The sequence below is a fragment of the Rana temporaria genome, chromosome 3 (genome assembly GCF_905171775.1).
Source record: "Rana temporaria chromosome 3, aRanTem1.1, whole genome shotgun sequence".
Classification (NCBI taxonomy): Eukaryota; Metazoa; Chordata; class Amphibia; order Anura; family Ranidae; genus Rana; species Rana temporaria.
This window is the reverse complement of record NC_053491.1, coordinates 409,682,954-409,696,886: the sequence shown is the minus strand read 5'-3', so window position 1 is coordinate 409,696,886 and position 13,933 is coordinate 409,682,954. Positions and strand designations below refer to the sequence as shown.

General features: G+C 42.9%; 1 protein-coding gene across 23 annotated transcripts in view; it reads left to right on the top strand.

The window, feature by feature from the left end:
- CAMK2B (calcium/calmodulin dependent protein kinase II beta) overlaps positions 1-13,933 on the top strand; it is a 219,548-nt gene that overhangs the window by 151,097 nt on the left and 54,518 nt on the right. For 18 of the 23 annotated variants that reach the window (XM_040346001.1, XM_040346006.1, XM_040345999.1 and 15 more), the window contains exons 6-8: positions 4,909-4,981; positions 8,888-8,990; positions 12,562-12,645. In XM_040346001.1, coding sequence (XP_040201935.1) covers positions 4,909-4,981; positions 8,888-8,990; positions 12,562-12,645 — 260 coding nt within the window. The remainder of the gene's footprint in view (positions 1-4,908; positions 4,982-8,887; positions 8,991-12,561; positions 12,646-13,933) is intronic. The other 5 variants (XM_040346000.1, XM_040345998.1, XM_040346003.1 and 2 more) reach the window with 1 other exon arrangement.

Genomic DNA, 13,933 nt, shown 5'->3' with positions numbered 1-13,933 from the left:
AAGTGCAGTATTCACAAACCAAAGTTGCGGCTGCGTAGCGTAAATAGGCCGGCGTAAGCCCGCCTAATTCAAATGTGGAAGATGTGGGCGTGTGTTATGTAAATTTATTGTGACCCCACGTAAATGACGCTTTTTACAAACAGCGCATGCGCCGTCGGTGAAAGTATCCCAGTGCGCATGCTTCAAATTAACCCGCAAGAAGCCAATGCTTTCGACGTGAACGTAAATGACGCCCAGCCCTATTCGCGAACGACTTATGCAAACAACGTAAAACGTGAAAAATTTGACGCTGTTCTGACGTCCATACCTAACATTGGTATGCCTTATCTACGCCTCATATAGCAGGGGTAACTTTACGCCAAGCAAAGCCTTACGTAAATGGCGTATCTCTACTGCGACGGCCGGGCGTACGTTCGTGAATAGGCGTATCTAGCTGATTTACATATTTCTAAGTGTAAATCAGCGTACACGCCCCTAGCGGCCAGCGTAAATATGCAGTTAAGATACGACGGCGTAGGAGACTTACGCTGGTCGTATCTTATACAAATTCTGGCGTATCTGATTCTTTGAATCAGGCGCCAAGATACGACGCCTCAGACTCAGAGATACAACGGCGTATCTGGAGATACGCCGTCGTATCTCCTACGTGAATCCGGGCCTTTGACTTTATTTATTTTTTTAATTATAGTTGCTTCTTATACCCAACCCTATCTATGGGATTTTTTTTTTTCAAACTGTCCAGACCTTGGGCAATAAAAAAAAATGCAGCTTTTGCTGCAAAACCCATCTTCTTTTCACTGCAGTTATCGTCCATGCGCCCTTCTGCACTAGTCCTCTTCCAGTTTCAATAATGTCCAGCATTATTTAACCTTCTTCCCATGAGCCCAGGCAGTCATGGACACAACCCTTGTGAGCGCATCATCACGCTGGCCTAGGCTGACAGGAGAGTGCTTCAGAGAAAGGTTGCCTCTCTGCAGCATTCACAACTATCCACAGCCCAAGGAAGAAGAAGCTGGAAGAGGATGAAGAGGACCCTTTTCTTCACAGGACCTGCCAGAAGACACCTACAATTTGGTATGTATTGGAACAATATTCATACTTACCTCGGTGGATGGAGCATCAGGCTGATGCTGTATCTGTCCCCCACCGTCACTGCACTGAGAACCGAGCCACCGAACATCGCTGATGGCTTGGTTCTCATCGATCCCCGAGAGGAAAGCTGCTGACTGTCAGTCAGCGTCTTTCCTCTCTGCTTCTCCACACTTATTGGAGTGCTGAGCTGTGGAGGGGCGGGAAGAGGCTGTCTCAGCTTCTCAGCGGCTCGCTGAGACTGCCATCAATCAGGGCAGCTGGTGGATCCTGACTTGGAATCCGGGATGACGTGCTGCCCCGACTGATGGCAGTGACATCAGCGAAGAGCAGACTTTAGATGCTGCATCTGTCCCCCTGCCAGCTCTAAGGCTGAGTACTGAGTAATCAAACACCGCCATTCACTCAGTTCTCAAGTGCTCCCTAAGCAGAGAGCTCAGGGCCTCCTCGGTCCCCCCCCCCAGTCCAGAGCCTTCTCTGCACCCCCCCCCCCCCAGGCCCCCCAATCCTTTGCCATACCAAGCCCTACTTCCTAGTCCAGGGCCTTCTGCACACAAACCCCTCTCCTTGTCTTACAAAATGCCTTCCAGTTCCACAGAGGCTTTCCCATGCTGAAGCGTAGCCCTGGAATGCCTTTCTATAGTGCTGGCAGGTGGGAGGAGCAGAGTGATTTAGCGCTAGTGTGCCTGCGCAGCCTCCCTCCTATTTGGTTCTCTGGTGTTTGGCAAACTATGCAGTGGGCGGCAGTGACACCCTTACAGCAGTGCTTTCCAGTGTGGGTGGGGGGGTGACAGAACCCTGGCGGCGCCCCACCAGATCCCCAGATGCATCACCCAGGGTGTGTCCCCCCCCCTGCGCCCCCGCCCCCAAGTTTCGGCCCTAGTAGGATTACCATAGCTTGAAAACTGTTGTTAACAGGACTTTAATTTTTAAACATTTAAATGGGGTACAGGTTCACTTTAATCTATTTTGCCCTAGTCCTGAATTTCAGTCACGGTAACAAAAATCAACAGTGATGTGTTATTTTCTTAAAGCAGAATGTTTTTTTTTTTAAATGGGCCTCCAGGAGCTATATAAAATAACGTGCTAGTATGTATCACATATTAGCACATTATCGCAGACTTATTTGTGAAACAATGCCCCCCAACACTGCACTGTCAGTGTTCCAATGAGCGTTTGCATCTTCTCTCAGTCTTCCTTCCAATGATTTCCCTTCTGCACATTTGCCACATCATCATGGCACAAAGCAGTGCCCTAAATGTAAGCTGCGCATGCACAGCTCAGTGTACATTAACACTGACAATAGTGTCTCTTCTGTCACCTGTCAGTGTCAGGGAGTGTCAGGCAGAGAAATTCCTAAATATTTAGTTGTCATTGGAAAAGGAATTGGGTGGAGGAATCTGTAAGTTGGTTTAAGTGGATTTCCTGTTAAGATTTCCTCTCACTTCCTTGTGTGTCTCCCCCAACTACAATAAAGAAACTAATATGATTAACCATTCATTACTCTAATTGAAACAAAAATATTTATATTTTTGATGTTCTAAATGTTCTGTCCCCAAATTTTTGGCTTGACAGAGGAAATTAAATTAATTTCTGACTGTCGTACTGTTGTGTGTAGTGAAAAGGCAAACAAGCACCAGCTCTGTCCACACAGAGCCGTGCTAGAAAACATGCAGATTACTGAACAATAGGGTGGATACGTTTCTTCAACGCAAACTCGAACACTTTAGAAGCGCACTGCCCCTTGCTTAGAGATATAAGGTCCCCTTATATCAAGGTCCCCCTTAGAGACCCTCCATTAGAGAACCCCTCCCGAGGCCTTCACACCAGCGATTAGGGCCGATGCGAATAAAATCTTTGGGCAGCACTAAGGAAAAACATTTTGTAACAGTAGGCATTTGATAACAGCTAATTGCTACTGCTGTCTATGTTCTATTTTCTTTTACCCACAAGTTGTATTGCATAATAATGATTGAAAAAAAGCATTACTGTGCTAAATGCACCTAATAATCATATAGAACATTAGGGGGGAAAAATGTACCATGACAGTACAATATACAGTATGGGCCAGATTCAGAGAGAACTTACGCCGACGTATCTGTTGATACGCCGCGTAAGTTCTTGGATGCGCCGTTGTATCTTTGCGCCGTATTCACAGTACAAGATACGCCTGAATTTTGGCTTCCTACGACCGACGTAAGTCTCCTACGCCGTTGTATCTTGGGTGCATATTTACGCTGGCCGCTAGGGGCGCTTCCATTGATTTACGCGTCGAATATGCAAATTACCTAGATACGCCGATTCACGAACGTACTTGCGCCCATCGCAATAATCTACGCCGTTTACGTAAGGCGTACGTCCGGCGTAAGTTTACCCCTTACGCAGGGGTAAGTCATGTTAAGGTATGGACGTCGGAAACGTCGGAACAGCCGTCGTATTTTACGTCGTTTACGTAAGTCGTACGTGAATGGGGCTGGGCGTAAGTTAGGTGATTCTGAGCATGCACCGTTCGATCGGCCATTCATTTACATGGGGGCCCAGTTAATTTCAATACATCACGCCCACTACCTGCCTACTTTGAATTAGGCGGGCTTACGCCGGCCCATTTACGTTACGCCGGCACAAAGATACGGCGATGTACCTGAATCTGGCCCTAAATCTTTATTAGATGACTGCTTTGTATATAATATGTGATTGCATATATTAGATTTCCATACAATTGGATCTCCATCTCAGACCAAAGATTGTTACAGACTGTGAGATGTGTTCACTTTACCAAAGCAAGAGTTAGCTGAAAGTTGTAGTTGGCCTTGTCAGCACCACCTGGCTCGTCAAACTTCATTTAAAAAATGAAGAAGCCTTGAGGAAAATTGATGGTCAAACAGTGACTGCATCCAATGAGGACTGGGTATACAGACAGCTGCGGGTGCTTTGGCAATCACAATACAACAGCCAGCAGTGTAGATTCCTTTAGCCATGCCAGCCATGATAAAATAAATCTACATGCATATAGTTTTCTGTGTGCCACAAAATGAGAGTATCTTTGCAATGTGTTATGTTGAGTCGCATTACTTTAGTGCAGGGGAAGCAATTAGACCACCGGAGGAATGTTTTTGTGCAAGACCTTACATTTGATTGGTTGTCCTAGGAATTTACTTCACCAGGTTTGTAAATCAGAATGTCAACTTTATACGTTGATGTAGTATTTAACTTAAAATAAAAAGGAAAATATAATAAAGGGCACCTGTCATGTGAGAAATATAAGGGCTGTCGTCACAGAGCAAGGACAAAAAAAGTCAAATTTCCTCTATACTAATTCCAGCTGAATGACTGAATGAAATACTCGAAGCCAAAAAACTAGTGTTACAGCCTAGTAATTAGCGTTCTCAGTAGGAGAAACCAGCAATGGTAGACTATATCATTCTTTCATGACATACAAGTCTCAGTATTTTAATTCCTAGATATCTATCAGCATAATAGGTAATCTCTAAATAATTTGTTTTTGCTTCCATCCAATAAACGTACAGTTATGTGATGTCACAAGAAGTATGTTTACAAGTGAAAATGTGTGTATCAAACACATAAAAAATGTCTTGAGTGCAAAAGTGTCAATGAAATGAGCATGTGAAATGGTGAATGTACAAACTCAGGAGCAGTTTACACCTGTACCTGAAACAAGGATTTTTAGACCCCATCGTTTGCAATGGTTAATTTTGGTTGGCAGACATCCCCTCCCTTCTCTCCCACCCTTCCCCTCCTCCATCAGCTCGCAGGGTGCACACAGATCTTACTAACGCCCCCCCTGCTGTTTGCACGCAGTCATTGCATCCAGCAGATTCTTGAAGCAGTCCTCCACTGTCACCAAATGGGGGTTGTCCACAGGGACCTTAAGGTGAGTTTTGTCTCCCCCGCCCATACCATCTCTTTTCCATGTGCATGTCAGGCTGGACATACCTCCATACTCATCTCTCACTCTATGCAAGCCTGCTGTTGGTTTTGTCGCCTGCATGCTGGTGGCAAGTTGTTTCTGGCTTTCTTTGTGGATGTTGAAATAGTTGTGGTTATTATGGCATGTGAAGGTTTGGAATGGGAAAGCAGCTTAATTTGGGGGTGCATGGCATGTTGAGGGCAGTGATCTTTACTTTGTGCTATTCTGCATGGTTTTGTGCCCAAAGTATTTAAACGTGCAGTATGTTTCTTATATGTAATCAGTGGTTCAAGGATCAATTTGTATTTATACCACCATTATACCAGTCTTCTCAATCCTTTTGGAATTTTCCCCTGCTCAGCAACAGTATGCTCACCATCTCTCTAAGACCTATCCATCTCTGCCATCTGTTGTGCCACTCAGTCTTGGCAGTATGAAAGAGGTGCTAGTCACAGAGTTGGTTATTTGACTCTCTGGGTAGCAGAATTAATAGGTGACTATAATTCAAAATATAAAGCTCATCTATAAAATCAGTAAAAAGGGGAAACATACACTAAATACCTGTACAGCACAACCTGTAAAAGCAAACTTCTGCCATCCTGCCGGAAGTGATCTCCACACTCACAGCAGTTCACATTTCTGATCATGCGTGTAGCAACTGCTACTTCTTTCTTATAACTGAGCTAGTCTCACCAGGTTATCCATGACTCCCTGTAACATGCCTTGTTCAGCTTTGTGCAAGCAGTGCTTTCCAACCGGCCAGAATGTGGTGGTGGGGGGGGCTGTAAATTTGGACACAACATAAGCTGCAATCTCATTTCTGGAAAAGTACATAAACATGTTAATTCATCATAGGTCTTTGCCAGTTTCTCAATTTAAAACAATGTTCACCAAAATTATGCTTCATGATTAGTCCAGGTTTCCACTTTATAGTAGACCTATCATTAAAATTATTATTTCACATTAATCAATAGGGTATATATGTCAGCATTAGGAAATCACTATGGGCCGGATTCACAAAGACTACTGATACGCCGTCGTAAGTCCAAATGTGCGCCGTCGTATCTATGCGCTGATTCTCTGAATCAGATACGCCTGAATTGTGCCAAGATACGACCGACTTAAGTCTCCTACGCCGTCGTATCTTGGGTGCATATTTACGCTGGCCGCTAGGGGCGCTTCCGTTGATTTACTTTTTTTACCAGAGTTGGTTATTTGACTCTCTGGGTAGCAGAATTAATAGGTGACTATAATTCAACATATAAAGCTCATCTATAAAATCAGTAAAAAGGGGAAACATACACTAAATACCTGTACAGCACAACCTGTAAAAGCAAACTTCTGCCATCCTGCCGGAAGTGATCTCCACACTCACAGCAGTTCACATTTCTGATCATGCGTGTAGCAACTGCTACTTCTTTCTTATAACTGAGCTAGTCTCACCAGGGTATCCGTGACTCCCTGTAACATGCCTTGTTCAGCTTTGTGCAAGCAGTGCTTTCCAACCGGCCAGAATGTGGTGGTGGGGGGGGCTGTAAATTTATGCTTCATGATTAGTCCAGGTTTCCACTTTATAGTAGACCTATCATTAAAATTATTATTTCACATTAATCAATAGGGTATATATGTCAGCATTAGGAAATCACTATGGGCCGGATTCACAAAGACTACTGATACGCCGTCGTAAGTCCAAATGTGCGCCGTCGTATCTATGCGCTGATTCTCTGAATCAGATACGCCTGAATTGTGCCAAGATACGACCGACTTAAGTCTCCTACGCCGTCGTATCTTGGGTGCATATTTACGCTGGCCGCTAGGGGCGCTTCCGTTGATTTACACGTCGAATATGTAAATTAGCGAGATACGCCGATTCATGAACGTACTTGCGCCCATCACTGTAATCTATGTCGTTTACGTAAGGCGTTTTTCCGGCGTAAAGTTAAACCACCAAAAAGCTGGTCTAAGTCGTTTAGGGTATGGACGTCGGAACTGCCGTCGGATTTTACGTCGTTTGCGTAAGTCGTACATGAATGGGGCTGGGCGTAGGTTACGTTCACGTCGAAAGCATTGAGCCAACGTATCTTAGGGAGTATTTGCGACGTGATTCTGAGCATGCGTGCGCATGCGCCGTTCATTCGGCCATGCATTTACATGGGGTCATGCTTAATTATAATACTACACGCCCACTGCCTTGCTACTTTCAATTAGGCGGGCTTATGCCGGCCCATTTACGCTACGCCGACGTAACTTAGGGAGCAAGTGCTTTGTGAATACTCAGCTTGCCTCTCTATGTTACGTCCGCGTAGCGCATATGAGATGCGCTACGCCGCTCTAAAGATACGCCGCTGTACCTGAATCCGGCCCATTATCTTTAAAGTGGAAGTCCATACTAAAGCTAAAATTCCTGCATCTATAGCCCAACATTCTAACACTAACCTATCTAGCCCTGTAAAGAAAAAATCTGTATACATACCATTTCTGCAGGCGATCCGACCCAATCTCCAACAGCTGTGAAATGAATGGTGAGTGACGTCGCCCATAGAGTTACTATGGGGCTTCCATTGTCGGACATGTCCTCTGCACCCGCCTCCACAGCGAAGCCGCAGCTGGCAGCTCAGCATGGGATCAGAGCTTCCGCCGCTGGAGATCAGGTCGGATCGCCTGCAGAAAAGGTATGTGTACTGATTTTTTCTTTTCATTTTAGTTTTAGCATGGACTTCCACTTTAAGGAAAAATTACCTCATAAAAACAAAAGGATGATTTCTGTCTTACCTGTAAAATAATTTTCATGGAGTACAGCACAGGACACCGAATCATGGTTATTGCAATTACCTTTAGGTGATTGGACACTGGCAAATGCTACAGGTACACCCCCCTATATAATTTCCCCCACTCCCAACAAGCCTCAGATTTGTATGAAGCAATAAGGAGATCATAAAAAGCTAAGTAAAAAATCCTCTTTACTTAATCGTATAATACGGAACACAGGATCTTAGTGTTAACCATGGGGTGTTCAAAAGCAGTCCAAAAGAGAGGTGGGTAACACAGCAAGCAAACACTAACATGTCCATGTAACAACAGGTCAAGAAAGGGCTCAACCAAAATCAGAGAGCAGCTTGCAGCACTTTACACCTGAAACTGGTATCAGAAGAGGCCTGAACATCCACCTGGCAAAACCTAAAAATACGAACAGAAGACCAGGTGACAGCCTTGCATCTGTATGACTCTGAAAAGTCCATGAAGCACCAGATCTGGTAGAATGCACCCTAACAGGGAAGGGAGGAACCCTATCCTTTAGACTATAAACTTGAATGATCACTTTTCTAATTCACATAGCAATGGTGGAGCAAGAAACAGGGGGTCCCCTGCCAGAGCCATCAGGAAGGACAAAGAGAGAAACTGGTTGCCTAAAAGAGGCTATAGCCAAAAGGTGGGCCTCACAGCATGTACCTCATCAAAATAGTGGAGAGACATTTCCTTGGGAAGAAATGTCAAAGTACAAACACCATCAACACTAAAAAGCTATTTATTTATCTCTTCTGCTACTGTGAGAATCCCCATCATTGTAATAATAATAATAACAACAAAGTTAAAACATTTTTTTGGAGAAGTCAAATCTGTGACTAGATTATCAGGTAAAGGAGATGGAGATCATGCAATCTGAAAGTAAGGTGACCAGACCTCCCTTTATGAAAAGTTGCAGTGAAGACAAAGCAGCTTTTTGCTGAACTTTATCATTTCTCAAGCACATTCATACAAGTCTGGTCACCTTTATAAAGGGAACCTTAGTCCCCCTGGGTGACTGTAAACTGCAGACAGTGAAAAGTAGTAATCTGTCAATTCAACTAACCACATTTCTGTTAACAACAGCCAGAAAACCTTCTACTTGCCAGTAAATGCAAAGGAGCTGCTGTAAAGTTGGCGGATTTTGGCCTGGCCATAGAGGTACAAGGAGAACAGCAGGCCTGGTTTGGTAAGTTTGGGGAGCAAGGGGGAATATGTCAATGTTTAAAGCTGACCAAAACAATGTTATTTCTTCAGTCATTTTACAGCGTCACCTACATGATAATTCCAGGCATTATGGTAGGTCCATGAGCAGGAAGTATTGAATTTTAGGAGGTGGGAGGGAAGGAGACATGCTTGTTCTCTAGAACCAGGTCATGGAAAGATTGTATGGTGCACTAATGAAGAATATACGGTCTATCCTGACAGCTTGATGCTACATATTTAAAGCAACTCAATCACTAAAACACATAATAAGAGACCAGGAATGGGATACTTGCAAAAGTGAGATTCTGCAGAATGTTTAACTAGCATTTTATCTTTACTATTGCATACCTTCCAACTTTCTGAGATGGGAGTGAGGGACACCTATTAGCAAAAGTATATAGGCATAGGACACACACCCTGCCATGCCCCCCCAACTTAAAGGAAAGTTGTACAAAAAAAATATGGTTAAACCCACAAGTGCTTTTTAACCACTATTATTCCCTTATGCAAATGGCAAGAAATTCTGGACAGCCACACCCCAAAAAAAGGTTTTGCCTTTATTCAAAAATACACATGCCACAGCAGATCAGAACGGACAGAAGAGCTGACGCGTTTCACACTAACAAACAGTGCTTAGTCATAGCTCCTGACATAGCTATGACTAAGCACTGTTTGTTAGTGTGAAACGCGTCAGCTCTTCTGTCCGTTCTGATCTGCTGTGGCATGCGTATTTTTTAATCCATTTTTTTAATAAAGGCAAAAACTTTTTTTGGAGTGCGGCTGTCCAGAATTTCTTTCCATTTGCATTGTTACATGCATTGCCAGCACCTGGGGCTTCTAATCTGGAGGAGAGGCTTTTATCTTCATTTGACCTGCCTGGAGCAGTGATATCCCTTTCTCTATTTTGATTCCTGGACTTTGCATATTATTCCCTTATACTGGCTTTTGGAATTTACAAATGCAGCAATTTAGAATTTGGATGAAAGGTTTAACACTGTAAAACACTTTTTGATATATAAGTATTACATTTTATATACATCTATATAGATCATTCCAAAATGAGAGACAAATGAGGAGGAAAGAGGGACAGGGGGACTTTGTTCCGAATAAGGGACAGTCCCTCGAAATCATGGACAGTTGGGAGCTATGCTATTGCAGAGATTGGAAATGTAGGCAGCAGGAGAGGTGTGTATTTTACCTCCTTGCAGGAAATACTACCTTATTTTGAAAGTTTTAGTGAGCAACTTTCATTTACAATGTTCTATGTTGCCACTAACCCGGTCCTGCAGATGAAAGAAAATTATAGAAAATCACGGCCACTTGGAGGTGCTCACAGGGATGGAGGAGGGGTTTCGGAACCCCGTGGGTATAGGGCAGAAGTGATGTCAGCTTGGGGGAAGAAAGCATTTAATTTTATGCAGTATGATTTACGCCCATTCATTTTGTATTGACGCAAATCGCACCGCAAACTATTGGTTTCGATATCAGGAACCTTTTTTCACTTACCTGGTGGAGATCGAGCAGTAGAGGGGGCTTATCTTGCACCTCCTGTCCAACGCCCCTGGTAGAGATGACAGGGAGTGAAGGACACAGAGTGGTACAAGGGCCGATGTAGTAGATGGCTCTGGTTGGGCCTGATGGTTGGCAATCACTGGGCAGGTACTGAAGACTGGAACAGCAGGTGGAAGCGTAGCCGGAACGGAAGCCAGGGGGTCACCAACAGCCGAGCAGAGCAGCTACCGAGACGTGAGGCAGAGATTAAGTCAGGATACAGGCGGGGTCTGGTACACAGTTTGGCAGCGAGGTACAGGAACATAAGGCAGGAGCAGAGTCTACACAAGCCGAGGTCACAGATAGGCAGGCGGAGATCCAAGACAGGTACAGAGGAAGCCGGGTCAGACACAAGGAACAGGAACAGATCTGGTAGAAGGAAACAAGCTAAAAGACCACTCAGCAAAGTGTGTATGTCATTGCCTGGTTTAAATAGGCGCACCGGCTCGTGCTCACGTATTCGCCAGTGCTTGCCCTTTCTTGTGCAAATCCTGGTATGCCCATGCTCGTGCTCCAATGCGTGCTTCTTACCCAGGATTCTCTTACACCTTTTCACGATACTGGTGCATCCCTACTTATAAGTATATCTCTAGCCAAAACTTATTTTTTTTCAGGTTATTATTGTTGTCTTCCCACTGGACAGATTCACCTTCAAATTTTGTCTTGGTGGCCATTGTCACTGAAATAAAAAGTAATAGAAAATCTGTTTAAGTAGAGATTTACCTTTATTGTGGAGACATTTCTTTACAGTTCCTATTTTGCCTTAAGGACAGGAAGTGAAGGGAAATCTCCTTAAAGGACAGCTCCTTTAAAGAGCACCCCAGTGTAAACAGCAGTTTTAAATACCTACCTTTAAGCCCGTTCTGGAGATGCTGACTGTTTAGCTTTGCCGAGCACTACACAGCCCATAGTTGTATATAGTGCTGTGCGGGCTGTGAATCCACTGCACATCCACAATTTCTCCTATTCATTCCTATAGATAAGGCTGTACTCTTATGAATGACTGTGCCTTTCAAAAGTACAACCTTTGCATGCACAGATGATGCACAATATTTACCCCAAAAGGCTGTGTGATGCCAGGCAAGGCTGCACAGTAGTAAAGATCACTGAAGCTGGGCTGAAGGTAAGCATTTAACCCTAAAAATGGGTTTAATGGCATATAGACAGGGAAAAACTGGGATACATTTTTCATTATATCCTAGTCAAATCTTAATCAAAACTGCTGGATACACAGAAGAGTAAAGGACAGAAATACTACAACGTTTTTTTTTTAATACAAAGTTTTTTTTGTCTAACAAAATGTCTGTTGCAATTCTGATCTATAGTATGTGAATGATAGTTCTGGTGTTTATGTATTGCAATTAGCCTGTGTGAATGGGATGTAACTTTAGCAGTCCTTCTGGGCACTATGCCAGAACTAAACGGAAAGATCTAACCCAGGGATCGGAGTTTCACGTTAATACCATAAAATTACTAATAACTGAATCACAACAGAAGTAATATCTTAATTCTGCTTAAGTGTCATATTAGACACAGTTCATTAAAAAAGCTACCTTTAAATTTAACAGTAGCTGCTTCTTTTCTTTGGAGTGACACAAATCAAAATAATTTTGGCTTATGTAATAAGGTCAATGTGCAGTAACCCATAGCAACTGCTGAAATCTGATTGGTTGCTCTGGGTGACTTTTCTAAGCCTATTAGTTTTGCTCTTTGCGCTGCCTTAAATAAGCCTTTAGATTTCCCAAAATATAACTGTCTGTAGAAATAGATTGTCAGATATTTATTAGGGGGTTATCTTGGTAGATTTAATCTCCTTCCAAATGTTTTTGAAGTTCATTGGATTAACAAGAGCTGTGCCTATAATTCTGAGCATAGAAAATATCTTTCACGCACCATTTCTCCTAAGCGAGTACATGAAACAATCCCCTGGCACATAGCTCTTTGTATAAACTACTGCCAGCTGGAGATACAGGAGGACTTTCATTATGTTGTTTCTGTGCTAGGTTTTGCTGGAACCCCAGGGTACCTGTCCCCAGAGGTGCTCCGAAAAGAGGCATATGGAAAACCGGTGGATATCTGGGCATGTGGTAAGCAGACACAAGTTGCAGTGACTGTGGCTGTATAATAAAAACACCATATGGAGGGTTCTACCATTCTCACTTAGAATTCAACATGTGTCTTCAGAATTGATTAAAATGGCCTGCTTATCATTCTGATCCAACCAGCATGGCACAGGCTTAGTTTATGGAACGACAAAGACGTGTATATCCAACAGTTGTAAATACAGTGAACTCAAGAAATAAAGTACAAAGTTGTCAGACATTATAGTGATTGTCAACAACAACCAGTTTATTTTTTTTTATATTTTTGCTACACGATTAATGTAATAATGAGGTGGGTGCATCACTAAGAACAGCAACCGTTCTTAAACTTACTGAGACCCAATTAACCATTGTACAGAATCGCCATATGTTCAGTTAAACATTAAGTCCATCTTTTGCACTATGTTATATGTTACAGTGTGCAGGGGTTCTGCCCTCCTCTTCTTTCTAATGAACCACTGTCACTTTTGAAATTGATATGACTGTGTGTGGCTCTGAGATCTGTGAATCAATAAATTACAGTCGCATCTACTCTCAAAGGAACACAAGTGCAGTAATCGCCATATCCATAGTCTACTGAACTCTCCAGTTTAAAGCCCATACCTTGGCATGGATAGGAAGATGTAGGAAGAGCCTGCAGAAGCCTGCCTCTACACATGCGATCCACTGATCATGGGTGCAATGCTTTGCAGGCTCCCAAGCAAACATAAGAATAAGAATAATAATGAATGCACATTTTTCTCTTGCAAATGTATGTGAATTTATTATTTTTCTCTTAAAAGATGGACTTAAATTATTAACATGCCCTTCCTTAGTTTATAGAGTATTTTTTTTTTAAAGGGGGGGGGGGGTGACCTATGCAGTGATGGAGTTTGCACAGATGTAAATGTTTCCTAAATCTGAATAGCTACTAACAACAATTAATTGTTGATTTCTGATTTAGTAATACATCTAATTGGAATATTTTCAGAATATTCCACAAACGGAAACAAATTTGCTTTGATGGGGGTGGGTCTTTTTCCAACACTGGTATATGTCCCCAACACTCATTTAACAAAAAAATCTACTCAGATGAGTGAAAATATATATTTAGAATTACTAAACAAGTTTAAGTAAATGTGACTAGCTACTACTAGATATACTATGACCTAGATAGATAAAAACCTGTACATGCATTAATAGGTTACATTTAAACAGTTACAATATTAGAGAACGGATAAAAGGTACATTTTTTTTTGCCTGACATTGGTATTTCAAACCATAACCTACAGGG